Raw genomic sequence first — 26,895 nt, 5'->3', positions numbered from 1 at the left:
GGTCATCTGAGTAAAATTCACCCATTCCAGTCCATTTTAGTTCGCTGATTCCTAGAATGTTGATGTTCACTCTTTGCCATCTCTTGTCTGACCACTTCCAATTTGCCTTGATTCATGGACCTGACATTTCAGGTTCCTATGCCATATTGCTCTTTACAGCATCAGACCTTGCTTCTATCACCAGTCACATCCACAGCTGGGTATTGTTTTTGCTTTGGCTCCACCCCTTCATTCTTTCTGGAGTTATTTCTCCACTGATCTTCAGTAGCAAGTTGGGCACCTACCGACCTGGGGAGTTCATCTCTCAGTGACCTATCCTTTTGCTTTGCTGGGTCGTATGGTAGTTCTATTTTTACTTTTTAAGGAACCTCCATACTGGAAAAGCAGATTACCTTACTTGCCTTCTGAAAAACCTGTATGCAGATCAAGAAATAATACTTAGAACCAGATATACAACAATGGATTGCTTCCAAATAGGGAAAGGAATACATCAAGGGTGTATATTGTCATCTTGTTTATTTAATATGTGCAGACTATATCATGTGAAATGCCAGCCTGAATGGCTCACAAGCTGGAATCATGTTTGCCCAGAAAAATAACACCTCAGATTTGCAAATGACACCACCCATACGGCAGAAAGCAAAGAGGAACTAAGAAGCCTCTTGATGAAGATGAAAGAGGAGAGTGATAAAGCTGGCTTAAAACTCAGCATTCAAAATATGAACATCATGGTATCTAGTCCCATCACTTCATGGCAATTAGATGAGGAAACAATGGAAATAGTGATAGACTTTATTTTCTTGTGTTCCAAAATCACTGCAGATGGTGACTGCAGCCATGAAATTAAAAGATGCTTGCTCCTTGGAAGAAAAGATATGACAAACCTAGACAGCACATTAAAATGCAGAGACATTACTTTGCTGACAAAGGTCTGTATGGTCAAAGCTATGGTTTTCCCAGTAGTATGTACAGATGTGGGAGTTGGACCGTAAAGAAAGCTGACCACAGAAAAATGGATGCTTTTGAAGTGTTGTCCTGAATAAGACTCTTGAGAGTCCTTTGGACTGCAAGGAGACCAAACCAGTCAGCCCCAAAGGAAATGAACCCTAAATATTCATTGGCAGGAGAGATGCTGAAGCTGAAACTCCAATATTTTGGCCACCTCATATGAAGAGTTGACTCATTGAAAAAGACCCTGATGCTGGGAGGCATTGAGGGCAGGAGGAGAAGGGGACGACAGAGGATGAGATGGCTGGATGGCATCACTGACTCAATGGACATGAGTTTGAACAAACTCTGGGAGATAGTAAAGGATAGGGAAGCCTGATGTGCGTCTATTCACGGGGTCACAAAGAGTCAGACACAACTGAGTGACCGAACAAGAACAATGCTCCATAGTGTCTGTATCAATTTACCTTCTCACCAACAATGCAAGAGGGTTCCCTCTTCTCCACACCCTCTCTCACCTTTATTGTTTTTATATTTTTTGATGAGGGCCATCCTGACTGGTTCGAGGTGATACCTTATTGTAGTTTTGATCTGCATTTCTCTAATAGTGATGTTGAGCATCTTTTTATGTGCCTCTTGGCCATCTGGGTGTCTTCTTTGGAGAAATGTCTCTTTAGGTCTCCTGCCCATTTTTTGCTTGGGTTGTTTGTTTTTTTTTGATATTGAGCTGCATAAGCTGTTTGTATATTGTTGAGATTAATCCCTGGTCAGTTGCTTAGTTCACCCTTATTTTCTCCTATTCTAAGGGCTGTCTTTTCATTTCGTTTATGGTACATATATACACTGGAATATTACTTATCCATAGAAAGGAACAAATTTGGGTCATCTGTAGAGATGTGGATGGACCTAGAGTCTGTCATACAGAGTAAACTAAAAGTAAAGTAATCGCTCTTTTTATATAAGCCAAAAATATGCTTATATTAATGCATATATATGACATCTAAAAAGATGGCACAGACGAACCTATTTGCAGGGCCAGGAATAGAGTTGTAGAGAATAGATGTGTGGACACAGAGGGTGGGGTGCGGAGGAGGGAAAGATGAATTGGGAGATTAGGATTGCCATATGTACACCAGCATGTGTGAGACAGATAGCCAGTGGGAAGCTGCTGTGTAGCACAGGGAGCTCAATTCAGTGCTCTGTGATGACCTAGAGGGGAGGCATACAGGGAAGGGAGGTCCAAGAGGGAGGGGATATATGTATACATATAGCTGATTGACTTCATTGTACAGCAGAAACTAACACAACATTGTAAAGCAGCTCTACTCCAATAATTTTTTAAATAAATAAAAACTTAAATAGTCTCACAGGAAATGCTTCTATAAAGTTTTTACAAAGAGCGAGTTATGTAAAAATGTACTCATTGAAATTTGGTGTTTATTTTGCTGATCACTTGCTAAGAAATTTGAATCCATTAGCTAACTTCTGAATTTGTGAATTATGGGGGCTTAAAGGAGAAGGAAGGGATTCTGTTTCACATTCATTTTGGATGGTGGGTCAAGGCAAATGCCTGTTGATGGAATTCAGGAATTTGAACAGCTTTCAGAATTTAAATAACACTGATGTATCAGCTGACTGGAAAAACAGTACTTGAGGGAATAATTATTATAGAAGTTATCCCCACTGTATTTAGCACTGTGAGTTGAAGAGATGTTCAGAGGGCTATTTTAATTTTTATATGCATGGTAGTGCTCATTTTTATTATTGATTAAACAAATGTAAATGATTGTATTTATTTACAAGTGTTTTGAAAGTGCAAGTGTTAGTCGCTCAGTCATGTCCAACTCTTTGGACAGGACTGTAGCCTGCAAGTCTCCTTTGTCCATGGACAAGAATACTAGAGACTGGTAGCCATTCCCTTCTCCAGGGGATCTTCCCAACCTAAGGACTGAACCCAGGTCTCCTGCATTGCATGCTTTATTCTGAACTGAGCCCCCAAACACATAGTGAGAGATTAGGTACTTGTCTAGATTTACTATCTCATGTCAAAATATAATCTGTAGTTTCTTGCAATTCAGTTATTTAAAAGATTGTCCACTTGCAACTTAACATTGTCTTTTCATACTCTTTAAAGCTACTTGGGCATAGAAGTAGCTACTTTATTTTAAATATTTTAAATTTTTATTAATTTTTATTACAGTATAGTTGCTTTCCAATGTTTTGTTAGTTTCTACTATACATCAGAGTGAGCCAATTATATATAAATATCCTCTCTTTTTTGGATTTCCTTCCTATCTAGGCCACCAGAGAGCTTTGAGTAGAGCTCCTTGTGCTAAACAGTAGGTTCTTAAGAGGCTACTTTACATGGAAATGAATTTCCTTGTAAATTACAAGGAAGTGGTAAATCATTTCTCTTGTTCCCTGCTAACTCACATGCTGGTACCAAAGCATACCTCAGTTTTAGCTTATGGAATATATTGTAAATTGTGAGATTTGAAATGCAGAGAAAGAAAGATTAACTCCTTTTTATAATTATTTTTCTTGTGAGTTTTTATTAGAACTTGTAATTGACTTAGGAAAGCCTAGACTGAAACTGTAGTTTACACATGATTTTTTCCCCTCTGTGTTGTTTCTTTTAGTGAGAGGAAAACAGTGATTTTTATATTTTTCTTTATAAATGTATTTTGTGAAAGCATTAAACTCGTACAGAATCTACTTTATATATATATATGTACTGCTGCTGCTGCTAAGTCAGTTCAGTCGTGTCCAACTCTGTGCAACCCCATAGATGGCAGCCCACCAGGCTCCCCCGTCCCTGGGATTCTCCAGGCAAGAACACTGGAGTGGGTTGCCATTTCCTTCTCCAATGCATGAAAGTGAAAAGTGAAAGTGAAGTCACTTAGTCGTGTCAGACCCTCAGTGACCCCACGGACTGCAGCCTTCCAGGCTCCGCCATCCATGGGATTTTCCAGGCAAGAGTACTGGAGTGGGGTGCCATTGCCTTCTCCGTATATATGTACATATATATGTTTTTTATTCTATATTCTGTATATGTAGATCTCTATACAATTTTTATTTAAAGAATAAAATACACAGTATCTTTACAAACTGCCTACCATGCTTTAATGTCATTGAGGATAAGGCAGAAATCTTGTGCTGAGTGATGTTTTTTATTTCAGGGTTAACTGTGTCTACCATCCTTTTTGGCGTCACAAGGTCTCTGTTGATATTCTACATCCTTGTTAATTCTTCACAAACTTTGCACAACAAAATATTGGAGTCCATTTTGAGAGCTCCCGTATTGTTCTTCAATAGCAATCCAATAGGTAAGTCAGACACCAAGTTTCTCAGTGAATATGTCTTATTAACACATTTAGTGCCTAATTACATTTTCGTATTTGAAAATGGAAGAGATGCTTGGAAGAAAATCACTGTGTGTGTTTATTCATTTTATACAAAAAGTTCACTGATAATTTTTCCTATCAGAGAAAATCTGAATATAGGAGCCTGTAACCTTTTATTCCAATTTATGTGTCTATAAAGATAAATGAATGTTTACTTTGCAGGATGGTTTAGGTGTCCATCTGTTGCGTGGCATATGAAACACGCAGCATATGATGGAAATGTGTTGACATGTTTTTGATAGCTGTTGAAACGTTGGCTGTGTTACATACTGTTAAGCTAACTAGTTAGGACCTTCTTCCAGGAACATCTCTACAGAAGACAGGCTGTATGTTTCTTTCTTTCACTTCTCATCCATATCTGGGACCACAGAGCTCTGGCATGTGCTCATGTTTTGAGTTTTATCTAAATGGTAATGGAAAATTAATTAAAATACAGTATCAGTGAAATGTATACAACCTCTTCAATAAAATCAGCCCTCTAGTTTTACAATGGACTTTTAATTACATTTAAGAGGTCTTGTGGTACATAGCAGGTGGATCTTCAGTATTAGTAAGAGTTTCCCCAAAGGTTTCCCAGTGGCTGCTTCCTCCATCCTGAGGCCTTTGACCTGTCTTGCTTTGGAAGATACCCTTCTGACCTGGGTTCCTGTGAAGAGTTAGTGCATCAGCGCACATGCCCATTCTGTTCAGTTGGTTAGACTTGTGCTGAGGCCCAGGGTGGCTCTGTTTTTGCAGGTGATGATTGACAGGACCTGTCGAGTCAGGGATGTGACTGAAGGGAGGACAGGAGTAGCCTTGGCCTCATCAATTAGCTGTGCGATCAAGGCCAAAGTAGGTAAAGTAGGTAGATACTACTGGACAGGCAAATCTCAAGGCAGGATATTGTCATGGTTATAAGTATGGACTCTAGAACAAACTTCCTGGGTTTAGTCCTGGTGCTAGTTACTAATAGTAATAGCCAGTCGTAGTTATGTTAATACTTATGTGCTAGTTATTTAATTTCTCTGTGTCTTGATTTTCTTACCTGTAAAATGAGAATACTGTTCACACACTTACCGATATCTTGATGTTGTGGGCATTAAGCAGGTTAATGCATTAGCACACAGCACATAGTCAGTGCCTAATGAACCTTAGTGTGGATGACCACATGGTGTCTGGGAACTTTCTCAATGGGAATAACCACTGCCCTTCCTGTTTCACAAGACTGTTGCAAGGATTAAAGAAGACTGTTTAGGGCAGCACCTTGTGCAGATTTATTCAACACATGTTGTTTAGTGCAGGCACAGCGTGGAGCACAGGATGGCAAACTACAAAGGCTCACACTCTTCATCTTATTATGAAGCTGGAGTGAGGAAGTGATTGGAAGAGTCTGTGCTATTATGGCTGTGATTTACTCTACTTTACCTGTTAATGTGAAAACTATAGTAGTAAATTTGGGAGCATAAAGTGAGACTGAATTTCTGTTAAGACAGCCTCTGAGCTTGTGACCACAGTTGACCAGGCTGTTTATGACCTGTAGGCCTCTCCAGATGCTGATTTATTTATTATTCAAGGATTTGGAGCCATGTTTAAATGTTCAAGGTCACTAACCCTGGAGCAGTGGGCATACCAGTGTATCTTTCCTCTCCCTCCTGTATCTATTATCAGAACTTCATTCCTTCAAGAAAATAGAAGCCCAAATAAGTACTGCAAAGATAGGTCCAAAGGTTTAGGGGCATCAATTATTTGCTCCTTTAGTGGTATATTAAATTGAATTCTTCCCTGTCTTTAATCTCAAAAGTAGAATTTGTAATAGATAATTTATGGTGGACTTTGTTTCTGGTATGTGAAGTCATGAAGAGAGAACCACATATAGCAGTGTTACTGTTACTGAGTTCAAGCTCACTCTCCTCACCTCACAAAAGACCAGTAAGACTCACAGAAGAGGTATTGAGGCAAGGAATAGCAACTTTATTTGGAATGTTGGCAGACTGAGAAGAAGGCAGACTAATGTCTCAAAATAACTATATTATTGGTGTCTGGGTACCTTTTTTTTTTTTTTTTTCTTGAAAAAAGAAGGAAAGGAGGTGAGGAAGTAAAGTCAAAAGGCCATTAATCGTACAAAACAGGAGGGTATTTATTAATGTCTTCTTTTCTGCAGACCATCCACAGGTGCTGAGAGTCAGAAAGTCTCCCTGTAAGCTGAAAAAAACCCACTTTAGTTTGACATTCAGGCAGAGGGGCAGGGTTCCCTGACAAAAACAATGAATAGCAAAGGCTAAAGTCAAAGAAATAGATCCAACGTGGAGTCAAAATTGGTTCTTCCCTATAACAGTTCTTTTGATGGGCACCTCTGCTATCTGAAGCCAGTATCCTGTGCTTTCTCATCCTGAGTCTCCTCAGGGTGCCACTCTTGCAGGAGTGCTGCAGGGTCCTGATGGCTGCAGCATCCTTTGTTTACTGATATGGTGGATGGCATTTTTAGTTCATACCAAGTATTTACTAGAAATTAGTTCTCATCATCTAATCCTATAGCCTTCAGTATAGACTGTTGTTATGGATTCTGAGAAGGGAAATAAAATCAATGATAAGTAATCCTTAGTCATTTAGTAATATTTGTGTTTTCCTGCCTATATACCTCTGATCTTCGTAGATGCTTCTTCATAAGTCTGTGCTAGTCACACTTGGTACATGTCTGAAAATAATGACTTATCCCAGTAGTAAACTCATAACTTGGAAATGGTCAGAATCCACAGTTTCCCAAAACGTGAGGTACTATGAACAATCTGGATGGAAAAAAGTACAGAGGGGTTATAATTATGTTTATTTAAAGAATATCGTACTGGATGCTTGGGGCTAGTGCACTGGGACGACCCAGAGGGATGGTATGGGGAGGGAGGAGGGAGGAGGGTTCAGGATGGGGAACACATGTATACCTGTGGCAGATTCGTTTTGATATTTGGCAAAACTAATACAATTATGTAAAGTTTAAAAATAAAATAAAATTAAAAAAAAAAGAATATCACTTGACAAAATTAATCTTGATAACGAAAGCAAAATTAATGTAACACTTAGGATTAACTTAGATATTTTGCAACTGTTTATTTACCGGTTTAGCACTTGGAATGAGTCTTAGATGGGATGGATCTAAAAGGAGGGAGCATTCTAAATCCACCAACCCTTCTTGATACAATGACAATATTCCCCCATTCTTTTAAAAATCTGGACTCTATTTCAACTGCCCAGACACTGCCATTTGGTGATATTTTTATTTCTCTTTAGGTATCATCCTATTGTCTCTTTCATTTTACCACTGACATCAGCTTTTTTCATTTGAATTTGTAATATATTTGTTGTTTAATTGCTAAATTATGTCCAACTCTTTTGTGGTCTCATGGACTGTAGCCCACCAGGCTCCTTTGTCCATAGAATTTTCCAGTCAAGAATACTGGAGTGAATGCCACTTCCTTCTCCAGGGGATCATCCCCACCCAGGGATTAAGCCTGTGTCTCTTGTGTCTCCTGCATTGGCAGGTCGAATTTTTACCACTGAGCCATGATGGGAAGGCCAATATATTAAATATTTAATACATATACTTCTTTTAGATTTATTTATTTATTTTTAGTTGCATTGGGTCCTTGTTGCTGTGCTTGGGTTTTCTCCAGTTATGACAAGCAGGGGCTCCCCTTCATTGCAGAGCTTGGGCTTCTCATGTGGTGGCCTCTCTTCTTGAGGAGCTCAGGCTCTAGGTGCAGGGGCTTCAGTAGTTGTGGAACATAGGCTTAGTTACTCTGTGGCATGTGGGATCTTCCCGGACCAGGGATCGAACTTGTGTCCCCTGCACTAGGGACACTGTACCACAGGGAAGTTCCTAAATATATACACTTCAAAAATGTGTTTTGATTTGTTTATAAATTGTTTCTTTGAAAGCTCCTATCAGAGAAAAAAAATGAGTAATATCTTTTTTTATTAATTAATTAATTTATTTTACTTTACAATATTGTATTGGTTTTGCCATACATTGACTTGAATCCACCATGAGTGTACATGTGTTCCCCATTCTGAACCCCCCACCCACCTCCCTCTCCATCACATCCCTCTGGATCCTCCCAGTGCACCAGCCTGGAGCACCCTGTATCATGCATTAAACCTAGACTGGCGATTCGTTTCACATATGATATTTTACATGTTTCAATGCCATTCTCCCTTATCATCCCACCCTCACCCTCTCCCACAGAGTCCAAAAGACTGTTCAATACATCTGTGCCTCTTTTGCTGTCTTGCATACAGGGTTATCGTTACCTTCTTTCTAAATTCCATATATTTGCATTCAGTTCAGTTCAGTTCAGTTCAGTCACTCAGTCGTGTCTGACTCTTTGCAACCCCAAGCATGCCAGGCCTCCCTGACCATCACCAACTCCAGGAGTTCACTCAAACTCATGTCCATCAAGTAGGTGATGCCATCCAGCCATCTCATCCTCTGTCATCCCCTTCTCCTGCCCCAAGTCCCTCCCAGCATCAGAGTCTTTTCCAATGACTCAACTCTTCACATGAGGTGGCCAAAGTACTGGAGTTTCAGCTTTAGCATCAGTCCTTCCAATGAAAACCCAGGACTGATCTCCTTTAAGATGGACTGGTTGGATCTTCTTGCAGTGCAAGGGACTCTCAAGAGTCTTCTCCAACATCTCAGTTCAAAAGCATCAATTCTTCGGTGCTCAGCTTTCTTCACAGTCCAACTCTCACATCCATACATGACCACTGGAAAAACCATAGCCTTGACTAGACGGACCTTTGTTGGCAAAGTAATGTCTCTGCTTTTGAATATGCTATCTAAGTTGGTCATAACTTTCCTTCCAAGGAGTAAGCATCTTTTAATTTCATGGCTGAAATCACCATCTGCACTGATTTTGGAGCCCCCAAAAATAAAGTCTGACACTGTTTAGTATACTGTATTGGTGTTTTTCTTAAATGAGTAATATATTGTCCTATTCTTGTAGGAAGAATTTTAAATCATTTCTCCAAAGACATTGGGCATATGGATGACTTGCTGCCTTTGATATTTCAAGATTTCATTCAGGTAACTCACCAGTCTTGTCAGAGTTCTCCCAGGGAGTAGCAGAGTGCCTGCTCCTCAAGGCCTTTTCACAGGGACTTAGGGTGGGCCTTTCAGCCTGGCGATGTATTATTACCTTCAGCAAAGGTCGTGTTTTGTAAGAGAAAGGTGCGGCTGTGATTGGGAGGCTGAGTTAACATGAGTAACACCTGTCATGAGTGGCTCCACAGTCACGTCAAGGTTGGTCTGAAGCAGCAACAGGTTGGGTAAGTGGTTCTCCCTCTGCGTTCCAGGTGTCTGGCTAGGATTCCCTTTACTGTGAGCACATTTCATAACAGAAGCAGTCACCTCTCATGGAAAGATAGACTAGATAAGCTAAATTATGTATTGTATTACCACAGAAGCCAAGTATTTATTGCACCATTTTTTTTTTTTGATAGGGTCAAATGTGATGGCTTAGAAAAGATTAGTAATAATAAGGTGAAAATAATACTTGATCAAGGACAATAAAAGGCAGTTATTGATACAAAGAGTTTAATCCAGTAATTTGATTAAAGGATCAAAGTTATCTCAGAAAATGTCTTCTTTGTTTTTGCAGGCAGTTTTTCTTTTCACATGTTAAAGTCTCTGTTTTAATGGATCTTAAAAACAAACAAACAAACAAACAAACAAAAAAGGCAGAAATACCCACGGGAATGCTTCTAGCCAGCCTTTGTTTGGTCTGTGAACTTGAGGTTCTAAGGAATGATGCTGGGTCATCTCAGCTCTTGTTTCCTCATTCAGTATCATTGCTCACCTGGGGTGTTTTCTCTGTTATTCCTGTCTGCTTTTCAGTGATTCAAGCTATGTGACTTTCTAAGTGTTTATTTTGTAAATGAAATGCATTTATCAAAAGCTGCACACAGAAATGGAGAAGGCAATGGCACTCCACTCCAGTACTCTTGCCTGGAAAATCCCATGGATAGAGGAGCCTGGTAGGCTTCAGTCCATGGGGTCGCTAAGAGTCAGACATGACTGGGCGACTTTACTTTCACTTTTCACTTTCATGCATTGGAGAAGGAAATGGCAACCCACTCCAGTATTCTTGCCTGGAGAATCCCAGGGGCAGGAGAGCCAGGTGGGCTGATGTCTGTGGGGTCGCACAGAGTCGGACACGACTGAAGTGACTTAGCAGCAGCACACAGAAATGCAGCAATGAATATCTGAATGCAAACAGCACAGCCTGTGGGCAAAGGCTTCCACTATTTACCAATGAGAAGTAAGCTGAGACTCAGAGGCAGAGGTCTTTTACTGCAAAGATATATGTGCTTTTTTTTTTTTTTTCTGGAAACTTATTTTATAAAGGTGTCCTCTTGGGTTTAGCTATATTACTAATCCCCAGAAGCAGTCTTTCAGTAAAGCAGTATCACATCTTGACAGTGATTGTTAATTACTTTAAAAAGACTTTGTGAAAGGTTCTGTTCCTTTGCTACTATAAACTAGGTCAAGGTTGGGTTTCCAAAGCTGGCTGGCTTGCTGTGTGCTTGGCACATGGTTAATTGGCCCTTATGATCAGAATCCATCACATATTTTTGCATGACCTAAAGAGGGATAGGAACAGATGCTATCTGATTTCAGGATAAACATTCTTAGTCATGTGAGGAGAGAAAATTTCAGTCTCAATGATTTCCCATCCCAGCTTTTCCACTTGTAGTTCTATTATCTTGAAGTCCAGGTCCTCCAGGTGGAGGCATCCTAAAGGTCATTGAAAGTTAGAGTCTGGTATTTGAGGGAGAGACCTGGAATGGCACCAGTGTATTCTTCACTGAGAAGGTAGTAGTTGAATCTGTGAAGATGGATAAGATTGCCCAGAGAGAGTGAGGCATGTTTAGGGACCAAGATCAGAACCTTTTGGAAGCCTTGATATTTAGAAAGCTGAGAGAGGAGGCAAGCAGAGGAGACACACAGTGAACAGCAAGGAATGAGAGGAGGAGACAGGGTGGAGACCTGAGAAAGGACAGGTCTGCTCAATGCAAATGAGAAGGTGAGCCCACGGAGAGTTGTTGTTTGATTTGGAATCAGGAGGTGTCAGTGACCCAAGAAGCAGGTTCCAGATGTGAGGAGGCCAGAATGCAAAAGGCTGAGAATCCAGGAGATGTGGAGGGACTTGAGGTGAAGACAGGCTACTCCTGGAAGGAGTTTGAATGAAGTGGGAGAGAGGCCCATCTGGAATGCAGGGTCTGAGGAGGTGTTGCTGGCTGTTTGGGTTTGTAATTTGAGTTGGGGGTATGTGTGAGGTGGTGGGTTGTATTCTCTCTCTCTCTCCTTCTGTTCAACAAATAGGGATTATAGTTGAGACCCTGAGGTACAAGGGTGAGTGGACACAAAGCCCTCTTCCAGGACCCCCAGGGGAGGGAAAACAAAGTGAAAGTCACTCATTCATGTCCAGCTCTTTGTGACCCCATGAACTATACAGTCCTTGGAATTCTCCAGGCCAGAATACTGGAGTGGGCAGCCTATCCATTCTCCAGGGGATCTTCCTTACCTAGAAATCAAACTGGGGTCTCCTGCATTGAAGGCAGATTCTTTACCAACTGAGCTACAAGGAAAGCCCAAGAATACTGGAATGGATAGCTTATCCCTTCTCCAGGGGATCTTCCCTACCCAAGAATCAAACTTGGGTCTCCTGCATTGCAGGCAGATTCTTTACCAACTGAGCTATCAGGGAAACCCAAGGAAAGGAACCACATAGAAACTCACCTCTTGCTGCCTTTGGAATCTGAATTGTGCAAGTACCTTGGAGGAAGTCCTGAAAGGCAAACTGGGTGTGGGAGCTGGAGCAGTTAGGGAGTCTGGTCCAGGAAGTGGGTGGAGTTCCTATGAAGTGACCTTTCATCCCAGAGGAAAGGAAAATGCTCCTGTGGGTGGTGGAACAGGAGGTGCTGCCAGAAGCTCAGTTCCTATGTGGGAAGCAGTCTTTTCTTTCTGTCACTATTGAGAGTGGGGTCAGGAAGGGGCTTGTTCAGCTTTTTTGAAGGGGCTGTTTCAAAGGATGCAGTTAGTGTCAAGTGGGTTGGAACTCATTTCTGATGATTCTGATCAGCCTTGGTATATTTTATAAACCTTGGAAAATACTTGATTATTTTCATGTTTATTACATCTAAAGGGTTTATTCCATATACTTTTCCTTATCTAATTCCTTCTTATTCTCTTAAATGAAATCTCAGGTAATTTGTTTAATATTTTGTAGTAGTGATGGCAAGTGTGAAAACCCTGGATTCTGACTAGTGCATCCACACTTCAGGACAGTCCATCCCCTCAAGTGATGTCATTCAGAGATAACATCCCAAAAGAGGGGTGATCACAAGTTTGTACACCATTGTGTACCCTGACTCTTATAACAACAGATGTCTTGCCTGTTCAGTCACATTATAGTTATTGACAAAGGGAGCTGTTCACAATTCCAAAGGAAGAAGAGAGGTAGCATTAAAAAAAAAAAAAAAAAATCCAATTTGTATAGTGTTCTTGGTGGCTCAGATGGTAAAGAATCCACCTGCAATGCAGGAGACCTGGATTTGATCCCTGGGTTGGGAAGATCCTCTGGAGGAGGGCATGGCAACCTGCTCCAGTATTCTTGCCTGGAGAACCCCCATGGACAGAGGAGCCTGGTGGGCTACAGTCCCTTGGGTTGCAAAGAGTCAGACATGATTGAGCGACTAAGCACAGCACTTGGTAATCATTTACGATGTCAACAGCTTCAAAGAGCCCTGGAGTGAGGAGGCATGCAGTCTCCCTTTTGAAGCTTGAGTCCTGGATCACCCTCTTACCATCTCTGCCACACAAAAACAACACGTCCTGTCTGGAAAACAGGGAAAATAATACCAACTTTATAAGGTTTATTGGGGAGACAAAATGAATTTGTTTTAATAAAATTCTTAGCACAAAAGCTAACTGCATCTTGAGCACCAAATCAGATCTATTTAGTTCAATTGCTCCATAACGTCCAACTCTTTGCAACCCCATAACTGCAGCACGGCAGGCTTCCCTGTCCATCATCAACCCCCAGAGCTTGCTGAAACTTATGTCCATCGAGTCGGTGATGCCATCCAACCATCTCATCCTCTGTAGTCCCCTTTTCTTCCTGCCTTCAATCTTTCCCAGCATCAGGGTCTTTTCCAATGAGTCAGTTCTTCGCATTAGGTGGCCAAAGGATTGGAGTTTCAGCTTCAGCATCAGTCCTTCCAATGAATATTCAGGACAGATTTCCTTTAGGATGGACTGGTTGGATCTCCTTGCTGTCCAAGGGACTCTCAAGAGTCTTCTCCAACACTGCAGTTCAAAAGCATCAATTCTCCAGGCACTCAGCTTTCTTTATAGTCCAACTCTCACATTCATACATGACTACTGGAAAAAACATTGTTTTGACTAGATGGACCTTTGTAGGCAAAGTAATGTCTCTGCTTTTTAATATGCTGTCTATGTGGGTCCTAGCTTTTCTTCCAAGGAGCAAGCGACTTTTAATTTCATGGATACAGTCACCATCTCCAGTGATTTTGGAGCCCAAGAAAATAAAATCTCTCATTATTTCCCCATATATTTGCCCTGGAAGTGATGGGATCAAATGCATGATCTTAGACATCTGAATGTTGAGTTTTAAGCCAACTTTTTCACTCTCTTTTTTAACTTTCATCAAGAGGCTCTTTAGTTCTTCACATTCTGCCATAAGTCAAGGCTATGTATTATCACCCTGCTTATTTAAATTACATGCTGAGTACATCATGCAAAATGCCAAGGTGAATAAAGCACAAGCTGGAATCAAGATTGCCGGGAGAAATATCAATAATCTCAGATATGCAGATGTGCACTAAATAATGCATCATTATTTTAAAACACCAAATGTATTTTTAAGTAGGAGAAATAGTCTGCTAAAGGCATGGTGTTGAATTAAAATTATTGTGACACACAGTTTTCAGGCTTATAAATATTACCTCATGAGTTTGCATTACATAGATTCTAGGCTTTGCAATCCTTGAAGACTTAAATGGACACTTTACCATGTAGACTCACAGAATAAAAATCAACCATTCTCAAAATAGACCATTGAGCACAAAATAGTTCAAATTAATATAATTTTCATACAGTTTGCCAAAGTGCCAGATAACACTGGGAAATACTAGAGATCTCTTCAAATAATTAGAGATACCAAGGGAACATTTCATGCAAAGATGGGGATAATAAAGTACAGAATGGCAAGGACCTAACAGAAGCAGAAGATATTAAGAAGAGGTGGCAAGAATACACAGGAGAACTACACAAAAAAGATCTTCATGACTCAGACAACCATGATGGTGTGTTTACTCACCTAGAGGCAAACATTCTGGAGTGTGAAGTCAAGTTGGTCTTAAGAAGCATTACTACATACAAAGCTAGTGAAGGTGATGGAATTCCTGTTGAGATATTTCAAGTCCTAAAAGGTGATGCTGTGAAAGTGCGGCACTCAATATGCCAGCAAACTTGGAAAACTCAGCAGTGGCTACAGGACTGGAAAAGGCCACCGTCCATTCAAATCCCAAAGAAGGGCAATGCCAAAGAATGTTCAAACTACAATGCAGTTGCACTCATTTCACTTGCAGCAAGGTAAGGCTCAAAATCCCTCAAGCTAGGCTTTACTAGTATGTGAACGAGAATGTCCAGATGTACAAGATTTAGAAAAGGCAGTGGAACCAGAGATTAAATTGCCAACAACTGTTGAATCATAGGAAAAGCAAGGGAATTACAGAAAAACATCTACTTCTTTATTGACTACACTAAAGCATTTGACTGTGTGGATCACAACAAAGTGTGGAAAAATTCTTAAAGAGGTGGGAATACCAGACCACTTTATCAGCCTTCTGAGAAATTTATATGCAGGTCAAGAAGCAACAGTTAGAATCAGACATGAAACAACAGACTGGTTCAAAATTGGGAAAGGGGTATGTCAAAGCTGTGTAATGTCACCCTGCTTATTTAAATTATATGCAGAGTACATCATGTGAGATGCTGGGCTGGATGAATCACAAGCTGGAATCAAGGTTGCCGGAAGTATCAACAGCCTCAGATATCCAGATGATACCACATAATGGCAGAAAGCAAAGAGGAACTAAAGAGCCTCTTGATGAAGTTGAAAGAAGAGAATGAAAAAGCTGGCTTAAAACTCAACATTCAAAAAACTAAGATCATGGCATTTGGTCCCATCACTTCATGGCAAATAGATGGGGTAAAAGTGGTTACAGTGACAGATTTTATTTTCTTGGGTTGCAAAATCACTTGTGGCTCCTCATGCACAACATACATTTTGAGATAACATTGGCTCAAGGTGTTTTCCTGGGCCATAAAATGATTGACATGAATCTTGAAGAAAGGCAGGTTTCCAAGCAAAGACATAGTCTCATTAACATAGCTTAAGAGAATATTTGCATGAGTAAAACATACTGGTTTGTCAAGTCTGTTCTGAGTCTTAGGCAGAACTGAGTTGAAGACAGAGCCCAGGGTAAATACATAGTTTATTATCATAGCTTAAGAAAAGCATTTCCATAAGAAAAATGCATTGGTTAGCTCAAGGTTTGAGTAAAATTTTGGTGGAGCTAGGTGTCTTAGTGGCAACACAGAACTTTTAAAAGAAACCTCCTTTTAATTTTGTATAGAGAAGGAAAAAAAAAAAAATCTGACACTTATAGTTTGTTTCTTCCTGCCCTTTAAGAGAGAGAGAGAGAAAATGTCTGACACTTAGCAGCCTATGTCCTCCCTTTGGAGACCCCTAGCCTTCCTGCCTGTTACCCTCTCATGTTTACCTTTATTGGCTCTTATGATTTATGATTTTGTATCCTAAGAAGTCTTTATCTTTAGAAGCATGAAGATATTTTCCTGTTGTTCTGGTTTTTTTTTTAAGAAACTGATACATTTTGCATTAATTTTTACATATCAAAGTGCATTTAGTTGTGAGGTTTATTTTTCCCAGTTATTCTAGCCAAGTTTGTTAATGACTTTTATACACTGAATTGGCACCTTGATTTAAAATCATTTGTCTATATGTGAGGAAGTCTGTGTCTGGATCTTTGTTTTGTTCCACAAATCTTTTTGGTTCAATTTATTCCTGAATATTTAATGAGTTCAGTTCAAGTGAGTTCCGTTCAGTCACTCAGTCATGTTCGACTCTTTGTGACCCCATGGGCTGAAGCATTCCAGGTTTCCCTGTCCCTAACCAACTCCCAGAGCTTGCTTAAACTCATGTCCTTTGAATCAGTGATGCCATCCAACCATCTCATTCTCTGTAGTCCCCTTCTCCTCCTGCTGTCAATCTTTCCCAGCATCAGGGTCTTTTCAAACGAGTCAGTTCTTCACATCAGGTGGCCAAAGCATTGAAGTTTCAGCTTCAAAATCAGTCCTTCCAATGAGTATTCAGGACTGATTTCCTTTAGGGTTGACTGATTTGATCTCCTTGCTGTCCAAGGGACTCTGAAGAGTCTTCTCCAACACCAGAGTTCAAAAGCATCCATTTGAATGCAAAGAAAAAATACCATTTTCAAATGCTCATTGCTACTATATAGAAAGCAACTGATTTATTAGAGAATTCACTTTGCATTTCCTGGAGTTGGTGGTGTTTTCTAAAATTCTATAGGATTTTGTACATATATAATCATGTCAGCTACTTGTCTGTTGTTAACAAGAATGTAAGTAATTTGGAAGCTAGAGGCAAACAGATCATATATTCAAACTTTGCTTTTGAGAGTGTTATAGTCACGTGTTCTGGGAAACAAACTCACTCAGAATGACGATGCAGATAGTGGAGTGCAGTTTATTACACCGGCAGGCCTGTTGCAGGAAGGGGGACCCCTTCCAGGGCCCGAAACTGGGCTCTTGTCTAACACTCGGAAATGAATTATCCAAGGAGACACATGTGCTGACAGAGCAAGAGATTTTACTGGGAAAGGGCACCCAGGTGGAGAGCAGTAGGGTAAGGGAACCCAGGAGAACTGCTCTGCCGCGTGGCTCACAATGTCGGGTTTTATGGTGATGGGATTAGTTTCCGGGTGGCCTTTGACCAATCATTCTAATTCAGAGTCTTTCCTGGTGGTGCACACGTTGCTTAGCCAAGATGGATGCCAGCGAGAGGGATTCTGGGAAGTGGACGGACATGCGGTATCTCCTTTAGACCTTTCCTGAACTCTTCTGGTTGGTGGTGGCTTATTAGTTCCGTATTCCTTATCAGGATGTCCTGTCATAAAACAACTCATGCAAATGGTTACTATGGTACCTGGCCAGGGTGGGCAGTTTCAATCAGTGTGCTTCCCCTAACAGGCCCAAGGCAAGGTCTCCTCTTAGCCAAGGACCCCAACCAGCATTTGTGAAAATCTTTTATACCCCATGTGTACGTGTCCGAACCCACCACCCCAATTTCCTTGAGACTTACATAAAACAAAGGAAGGGTAAATACAATCACAATAACCCCATTATTCAAGTGTTACAAGTGTTAGGTGTTCAAACAGTTAATAATCAATAAGCCTGCAGTTCCATAGATACAGAAAGCATTTATGACCTCTCCAGAGGCAGGGGTGACTAGAGTCTGTTTTCTTTTAGGCGATGAGTAACCTGAATGTGATCTTCAAGATTCCCCTGTCCAGAGGGGGTCTTATCCTTCTATTGTAGTTTACATAGGCACTAAGCACAGAGTCCAGAGTCCATTGGAGAGGTGGCCGAGCATGATCAGCATGAACAGGCCTACAATGGGGTCCAGGTCCTATGAATTACTTCTTCAAGAGGAATATTTTAAATCTGCAGCATTAGAATATGGTGTTCATTCGAGCAGTAGAGTCTTCCTGTGGAAATTTAGTGTTTTTACTATCACCCATATATAGATATTGAATATTTAAAATACTCAGCCTAATTTTGTGTCCTTGGGATTTATGTGTTTATTAAAATTATTGGGCTTCCACCCCCACCCCGCCAAAGACATTTTGTGTTCTGGGCTTAGAACTCATCTTTCTCATAAAATGTTTGTTTTTAATTTAAATAATAATTCTTAAATCAACACAAGTTTAATGATCAGTCTGCTCTGTGAGCTGAGCAGGCTGTTATTCCCTAATAAAAAGAAATCTGGAAGTCATCCCTGCATGGGAGAAACCAAATACAGCCCCAAGAAACCAAACAAAACTGGAAAATGCAGACAGAAGGAAATATATAATAATGGAGTATATCTGCTGCTGCTGCTGCTAAGTAGCTTCAGTTGTGTCTGACTCTGTGTGACCCCATAGACTGCAGCCCACCAGGCTCCACCATCCCTGGGATTCTCCAGGCAAGAACACTGGAACGGGTTGCCATTTCCTTCTCTAATGCATGAAAAGTGAAAGTGAAGTCGCTCAGTTGTGTCCGACTCTTAGCAACCCCATGGACTGCTGGCCTACAAGGCTCCTCCGTCCATGGGATTTTCCAGACAAGAGTACTGGGGTGGGTTGCCATCGCCTTCTCCAGGAGTATATCTATATATTAATTTTGAAATATTAATTTTATCTTTATTTGGGATACAGTATCAGGCAGAAACGAAAAGGACAATCTTGGGGTCAGAATGACTGAATTACCAGTGTGCTCAGTTGCTCAGTTGGGTCTGGCTCTTTGCGACCCCACGGAGTGTAGCCCGCCAGTATCCTCTGGGGAGCCCATGAGATTTTCCAGGCAGGCATAATGAAGTGGGTTGCCATTTCCTCCTCTAGGGGATCTTTCCAACCCAGGGATTGAACCCACATCTACATAGGCACCTGCATTCCAGGTGGGTTCTTGACTTTTGGCAAATTGCTAAATCTCTCTGAGTATCACTTTTCAGTTTTATAAAAGGAGAGAATAATCCTTCTTACTCAGATTTGCTGTGAGAAAGAAATTGAAGGAGGCCTGTGGAATAATTGAGAGGTGGGACACATACCAAGCCTCATGAAATGTCATCCATTATTGGTATTTGGGCAGGCAGAATATCCATGAAGTTTTTGGTGAGAATTGTACAATTTCTTCAGTATTATGAGAAAATTTGCCCTGGGCACTAATAATAAAGCAGTTTCATAATTTAAAATTTTTTTGATTAAACAGGATTTTAAGCAAAACCATTAACATTTTTCATAAGCATTATTTTTTCTGTTTCCTTACTGCTTTTGTGTATACTTCATTAACAATTTATTTAGATGACAGCGTGGTTTGTCAATAATAATGTAGATATTTTTCTGGAATTCTCTTGCTTTTCCTATGATCCAACAGATTTTGACAATTTTATTTCCAGTTCCTCTGTATTTTCTAAATCCAGCTTGAGCATCTGGAAGTTCTCAGTTCACATACTGTCAAAGCCTAGCTTGGAGAATTTTGAGCATTATTTTGCTACCGTGTGAGATAAGTACAATTGTGTGGTAGTCTGAGCATCCTTTGGCATTGTCTTTCTTCGAGATTTGAATGATAATTGACCTTTTCCAGTCCTGTGGTTACTGCTGCATTTTCCAAATTTGCTGGCATATTGAGTGCAACACTCGAACTGCATCATCTTTTAGGAATTGAAGTAGCTCAGCTGGAATTCCATCACCTCCACTAGCTTTGTTCGTAGTGATACTTCCTAAGGCCCACTTGTCTTCACATCCCAGGATGTCTGGCTCTAGGTGAGTCATCACACCATTGTGGTTATCTGGGTTACCTGCCTCCTGAGAATCTGTTTGTAGGTCAAGATGCAACAATTAGAACAACAGACTGGTCCCAAATTGGGAAAGAAGTACACCAAAGCTGTATATTGTCTCCATGCTTATTTAACTTATATGCAGAGTATATCATGCAAAATGCTGGGCTGGATGAAGCACAAACTGAAATCAAGATTGCCAGGAGAAATGTCTATAACTTCAGATATGCAGATGATACCACCTTTATGGCAGAAAGCAAAAAGGAGCTAAAGAGCCTCTTGATGAAAGTGAAAGAGGAGAGTGAAAAAGCTGGCTAAAAACTCAAATTCAAAATATGAAGATCATGGAATATGGTCCCATTATTTCATGGCAAGTAGATGGGGAAACAGTGGAAACAATGATCAAATTCATTTTGGAGGGATCCAAAATCACTGCAGATGGTGACTGAAGCCCTGAAATTAAAAGAAGCTTGCTCCTTGGAAGAAAAGCTATGACCAGCCTCGACAGCATATTAAAAAGCAAAGACATTACTTCTTGACAAAGGTCCGTCTAGTCAACGCTATGATAGTCATGTAACGATGTGAGAGTTGGACTACAAAGAAAGCTGAGCACTAAAGAATTGATGCTTTTGAACTGTGGTGTTGGAGAAAACTGTTGGGAGTCCCTTGAACAGCAAGGAAATGAAACCAGTCCATCATAAAGGAAATCAGTCCTGGATATTCATTGGAAGGACTGATGCTGAAGCTCCAATACTTTGGCCACCTGATGCGAAAAACTGACTCATTGGAAAAGACCTTGATGCTGGGAAAGATTGAAGGTAAGAGGAGAAGGGGATGACAGAGGATGAGATGGTTGGATGGCATCACTGACTCCATGGATATGAGTTTGAGCAAGCTCCAGGAGTTGGTGATGGACAGGGAGACATGGTATGCTACAGTCCATGGGGTTGCAAAGAGTTGGACATGACTGAGTGACTGAACTTACTGTGGCTTGTCAGAAATAGCTTCACAGGACAGCATCCTTTCTGAGGATGGGAGATGGGGAGATGACTGCTTTAGTCATTCTGACATCCTAAGCAAGCTGTTTGCCTGTACCAAGAGGCTGAACTGGAGTGGACACAGTTGAATTTCCTAAGATTCAGTAGTGTACAAAATCTAGCTTTTGTACTTCCTCTGATATCAATAGACCAGTTCATGGTACATGAAACAGAAAAAGTCAAATTGACCTTCTCTTTGGACTGAATTGAATAATTAGGTTAGTTTAGTTAATTCACAGATTCCACTTTTCCTTTAGTTTTCCTTAAATTCTCAGCAGTTTCATAACAGTAAGTTTTCTCAAAGAAGCGCAGAAGTTGAAACAAAGAGAATAAGGAATAAGAAAATAAACATCTCAAAAAATCTTGACTTGCTGCCGTAACCTTAATATGATAAATTTTTGGAAGATGTAGAATTGGGAAGAAAATACAGAGAGGACAAAAACTGTACTAAATGAGATTTATTGGTCATATTATTTCTAAAATAACTTCTTCAAACAAAATAGACCTTAGATTCAATTTTCTCTGTGGCTAGAGAAAAGCCACAGTCACTTTGTACATCATCACCACATCTAAGAAAAGCATCACCTGCTCTGGTATATCCTTGGATAGTACTCAACTGATCCAGGGGTTAGAATGAGTGGCCTCTTAGGGTCCAACTTCATGAGATTCTTAAGGTTCTTTAAGCCCTTAAATCTGTATTACACCGTTCCCTCCTCCCCTGGCTGCTGTGATCAGAGCACACTGAAACGTGATAATAATGGACTTAGAGTTTATATTTATTATCCATAAACTGGTAAGCACATTATGTACATAATCTCATTTAATTCCCACCACCATCCTTTTATAGTGTTGCAATATCCCAGCTTTACTAACATAAAAAGTGGGTGGGGGATCTTACCATCCCTGTTAATTTAGGGTGAGTCCTAAACCCTCTTGAAAATTAATAGTCTCAGATACCTCAATAGCTGTCTAGTGGAATTTCCCCTCCAAGTGTACGTTGTCATCTCTGCAAATTAAAGATTTGTTCTGACTTGTGAAAATTCACCATGTACTTTCAAGTGAAATACTATCCTTGAATGTGTGCATTTACTCATATGGAATGATAGACTTTTGATAGAATTCTCAAATGGTGTGCTCCAAGTAGGTTATAAACATATTAAAAAATGATTTCCCTTATTTCTTGGTGCATCAGGACTTAGGTCTCTTGCTTCTGGGTCAACATGTCTCCTGCTGTGTACACATCATTGTCTCAGTGCCATCATGAGAAATAGTTACAGAAGCACTGGCCATGGTGATGTGGGCCATCAGATGGGCCTGAAATCCAGTCAGATGGGAGGAATTGTGTGTGTAGTTTGGATTAGGTTCCTTGGAATCCTGGGAATGTGGAAGGAAGATATGAGATTGGCTTCAAGAAAGGGATGTTTATTGCACCTAGAAATATTCTATTTCCTTTGTTAGAGTGTTGACTTTTTGCTCAGATCCTATTTTTGCCTTCTACCAACTTTTGTAAAGAGTTTGAGAGAGCTGGAAATAAATAAAATATTCATAAATGTATATACACAGATACTTAAAATGTAAACCTATACATTTTGTGTGTGTGTGTATATATGTGTGTGTGTGTGTTTATATAATATTTAATCTACTATAAGACTGGCTATAGTATGTCCTTCAAGTAGAAAGAAAACTCTTAGAGAAGGTCTATTTGAATTGTTTCAGAATTTAGGGGCATGAAATCTGAAGGACATAACCTAATGGGGGATCTTTTGAGAGCAATTGTTACTGATCTTTAATGTGTATACAAGGAGAAAGCATTGGCACAGCTCTCTTCATTTTGATCTTATGTCACTTCCCAGGTTATCGGCAGGCTAGGGTAGTCATTAAAGGCCCTTAACTGGGTAGAAACAGATGATTGAAACTGGTGAATATTGTCCAGTCAAATAATGTGAATTTGCTAAACAAACAAACAAAAAACTGAACTGTAATTTGGATTTTTTCCTGATTGATGTTTCAGCAGGTTTTTTGTTTTTTTTTTTCCCTAACAACCAATGATGACACCCCTAGTGACTTTACTTAAGACCAGACATGAAAGGAGCTGGAAGGACCCCACCCTATGAACATGAAGGTTGTAGTAGTGTGGGATGCACAGTTAAGCCAGTGTTTGTTAAGAAATTGTTCATCTGTAGGTCTAATAGGTGACTCATTGGAGAAGACCCTGATGCTGGGAAAGATTGTAGGCGGGAGGAGAAGGGGACAAAAGAGAATGAGATAGCTGGATGGTATCACCAACTCAATGGACATGAGTTTGGGTAAACTCCTGGAGTTGGTGATAGACTGGCAGGCCTGGCGTGCTGCGGTCCATGGGTGCTGGTGCCAGCCGGCAAAGTCGATCAGGTCCCGAGAGCATGCATGGCGGGGCTAAGAAAGAAACTAAAGCAAGAGACTACAAAGATGGGGTCGAGAGGTTCAGACACATCTCCACGAAGGGATGCAGTCTGACACCAACTTTATTCAGCATCTTATATTTATACAGAAAAGCGTAAGAAAGATAAGACAGTTGACATTTTTTCTTGGTTGGCCTATACATCTTACAAACAGTCACAAGAAATCTTGAGAGCATGGGAATGGCTCCCTGTTATTATTTCTTACACCAGATAACATTTCCCTGTGCGTGAGAAGTTTGTACAGAACTCCAGGTGCCTGCAGTAAATAAGCGCCTAATCTCTGGGGTGGCGGGACAGAGAGCTATGTTTGCAAGCAAACCCTCAAGGACTGAGGCAGCTCCCAGATCTGTGTCCTTCGGACAAAGGACCCGGTTCTCACGGGCAGCTCCCTGCACATGGGGTCACAAACAGTTGGACACAACTGAGCAACTGAACTGAGGTCTAATAGGAGAGAGATCAGACAGGCCTATTTTCCCTCATTTATGATTATAATTTATTCCTTCAGGATTCCATCCTCTTCATTCTGAGTTTTATATTGATACCATGGCACAGATGAGAGAAACAGGGAAAGCACGTGGATATCCATCCAGATAATGTAGTTTGCTTTGCAAGGGCTCCTGGCCATAGAGTCACAGTTCTGGAAGATTCCTCCTCCTTCTAGGCTCCTCCTCCTGCAGCTGTGGCTCTTGGATTACCTGAGTACAAACCACTCCTGTCTTTCTCCATGACCTTCAGTCCTTCCTGGAAAAACTTAGGACAGTCACTTGCTCTCCCAGCTTCATGATTCTTATATACAAATGGAAATGATAGTTCTTACTTTTCCTATCCACAAGATAGTTGTAAAGATCCTCTGAGAAAACTGATCTGGAAGAGCTATGAAATGATAACCCAAGTCTCTGTGATACAGGCATTACCCACCCTAATCCATCCCTTAGAGATGTACCAGGGCCAGTTGCCCTGGGTGGCAAGGATGGGGAGGCCCTGGGTTGGAGAGCATGGGATGCAGGTGTTCAGGCTGAGAGGACCCAGAAAAGCCAGTGTTAACTCAGACAAGCATCTCAACCTTCTCCTGCCTCCTTTTTGGTCAAAATTTGTATCAGGTATGATTACTACCTGCAAATTATTCATGCCACTCTCTGTTAAACCAGCCTGTGAAATTCAGTTATCAATCTCTTCTTAGATTTCTTTTAAAAAGTGTTCATATATTCTTCCCTGTGTTTCCTCTGCCCTCTCTGCCTTGTGCAGATTGTCATGGATTTGTCTCCACCTGAGATCATAAACTTCAGAGGCCTTGACCAAGACCATGTGAATCTACACATCCCCAGTATCAACCCCACTTCCATAGCAGGCAGACACTAAGTGTTGATTGCATTCCTATCGCCTGAAGTTGTCCATTGTGATATCACACTTTTCCTTATAAAGATGGATACTTAAAGCAGCAGCATGTAATGTTTGGTTTCTATTCTTTCTGCCATCTTTTTAGACCAATGTCATTTCCCAAGATAAAATCACATTATGGGCTGGGATGATTAAATGAGTGTTCATAGAATTCTTGGCACAGTGCCTTATATGCAGTAAACGTCTGATAAATGGTATCTGTTGGTGTTTAATCATTAAACTTTGAAATGGACATTTTACATACTTAGCATAATGGTGCAAAGTTGGATGTACATTGGGGGCAAGCTTAAATGTGTCATAATAGCTCATGACATGGGCTCTCCAGGTTTGCAACTTAGGCTTTGTAGTCTTGATCAAGTTGTTTTTCTTCTCTATGTACCTCAGTGTCTCCATCTGTAAAATGAGATAATACTGTTACTACATAGGTTTATTGTGAGGATTAAAGAGTTAATACATGTGAAGTATTGAATGTGTGGCCCTGTACACAGTCAGCACTCAGTAAATATTAACTATGGATTGAAAACCAAAAAAGAGAATTCCTATTTCCAAACATCAGCATTTGAATTTTTCCCTACTTTTCTGGACACTGAATTTATAATCAACCACTTCTGTAACCTGACATGTATAGCTGAGGCTTCTGGATTCCTCATCTGTGATACCTGCTCACTCATCTCTAGTAACACCTGTTGACTCCTGATAGTTCGGTATTCAAGTTTTTTTCCCTGGGAGTTTTAAATATTATCTCATCTGTTAAAAGTAGTAATGCCTGTCTCATAGGGCTACTGAGTGTATCAAAGGAGCTAATACCTGAAAAATTCTTCTCATAGTGTTTGACACATGCAATAAATACCACAAGAACCACTCATTATTTTATTTCTTTGGATGGAAAAACATTCCCTATTATTCCAACACATCTTTTGGGAAAAGAGTTTAATCCTAACAAAACATAAAAGTTCATCTTTGGAAAAAATCCTTAACAAAGACACCTCTGTATCTATTTTCACTGTTTCAGGCTTTTTTACTTGTGATTGGTGTAGTAGGCGTGATGGTGGCTGTGATTCCTTGGATTGCAATACCCGTGATTCCCCTTGGCACCGCTTTCTTTTTTCTCCAGCGATATTTCTCAGAGACGTCACGAGATATTAAACGCCTGGAATGTGCAAGTGAGTACGGGACTCTCAGGTTGGTTTGGCAAAGTAGGCTGGCTTTCCTTTACGCCATTTCATTAGCCAGACCCCTGGAATCCTGCAGTCTGTCTTCTGAAATTTCTCACTAAGTTAATGTTAGGTAATTGAATATTATGGGCCCTATTCAGTGTGGCCCTTAAGGTGGCAGGTTAACTGTGGCTTTGTATTTTAGCACAAAGAGGTGAGTTTGCCCTGCCACATCCTGATTCCAGGGAACTGTTTACCTCCTGCTTCTTAGACATCCCAGATCCACTGTCTTTCTGGGTGGAATCCTTGGGAAGAGTAGATTTTGCAGGCACTTGGGGGTCATCACTGACTTTCAAAGAAAGCTGCATCCTAATCATCAGAGACAGTGTGGCATCTCTCCATTTCACAGACAGGAAGGCTGAGGCACCAGATATCAACTTGTTCAAGGGCAGCTTCCCAGTTGGCACTAGTGGTAAAGAACCTACCTGCCAATGCAGGAGACATGAGACACAGGTTCAATCCCTGGGTCAGAAAGATCTCCTGGAGAAGGAAATGGCAACCCACTACAATATTTCTGCCTGGAGAATCCCACGGACAGAGGAGCCTGATGGGCTACAGTCAATGAGATCACACAGAGTCAGACACAACTGAGTGATTTAGCAGCAGCAGCAGCAGGTGAATTTGAGGCTAGGGACCATTTATGTTTTGTTCATGGCATACTTCCTAATAAAACAGCCACTCTATAAATACTTTTATTAAAAATAAAATATTTCATTATACTGGAACGAATATACAAGGGAAATAGGGGAGCTTTTTTACCC

At 40.6% G+C, this 26,895-nt stretch overlaps 1 protein-coding gene across 1 annotated transcript in view; it reads left to right on the top strand.

The window, feature by feature from the left end:
- Nucleotides 1-26,895, top strand: part of LOC139186162 (ATP-binding cassette sub-family C member 4-like) — a 183,774-nt gene that overhangs the window by 78,614 nt on the left and 78,265 nt on the right. The window contains exons 19-21 of the mRNA XM_070799967.1: nucleotides 4,128-4,274; nucleotides 9,329-9,408; nucleotides 25,933-26,083. Coding sequence (XP_070656068.1) covers nucleotides 4,128-4,274; nucleotides 9,329-9,408; nucleotides 25,933-26,083 — 378 coding nt within the window. The remainder of the gene's footprint in view (nucleotides 1-4,127; nucleotides 4,275-9,328; nucleotides 9,409-25,932; nucleotides 26,084-26,895) is intronic.

Source organism: Bos indicus, chromosome 12 (assembly GCF_029378745.1).
Source record: "Bos indicus isolate NIAB-ARS_2022 breed Sahiwal x Tharparkar chromosome 12, NIAB-ARS_B.indTharparkar_mat_pri_1.0, whole genome shotgun sequence".
Lineage (NCBI taxonomy): Eukaryota > Metazoa > Chordata > Mammalia > Artiodactyla > Bovidae > Bos > Bos indicus.
Note: the sequence above shows the minus strand (reverse complement) of the source record. Positions and strands in the feature narration are given on the sequence as shown.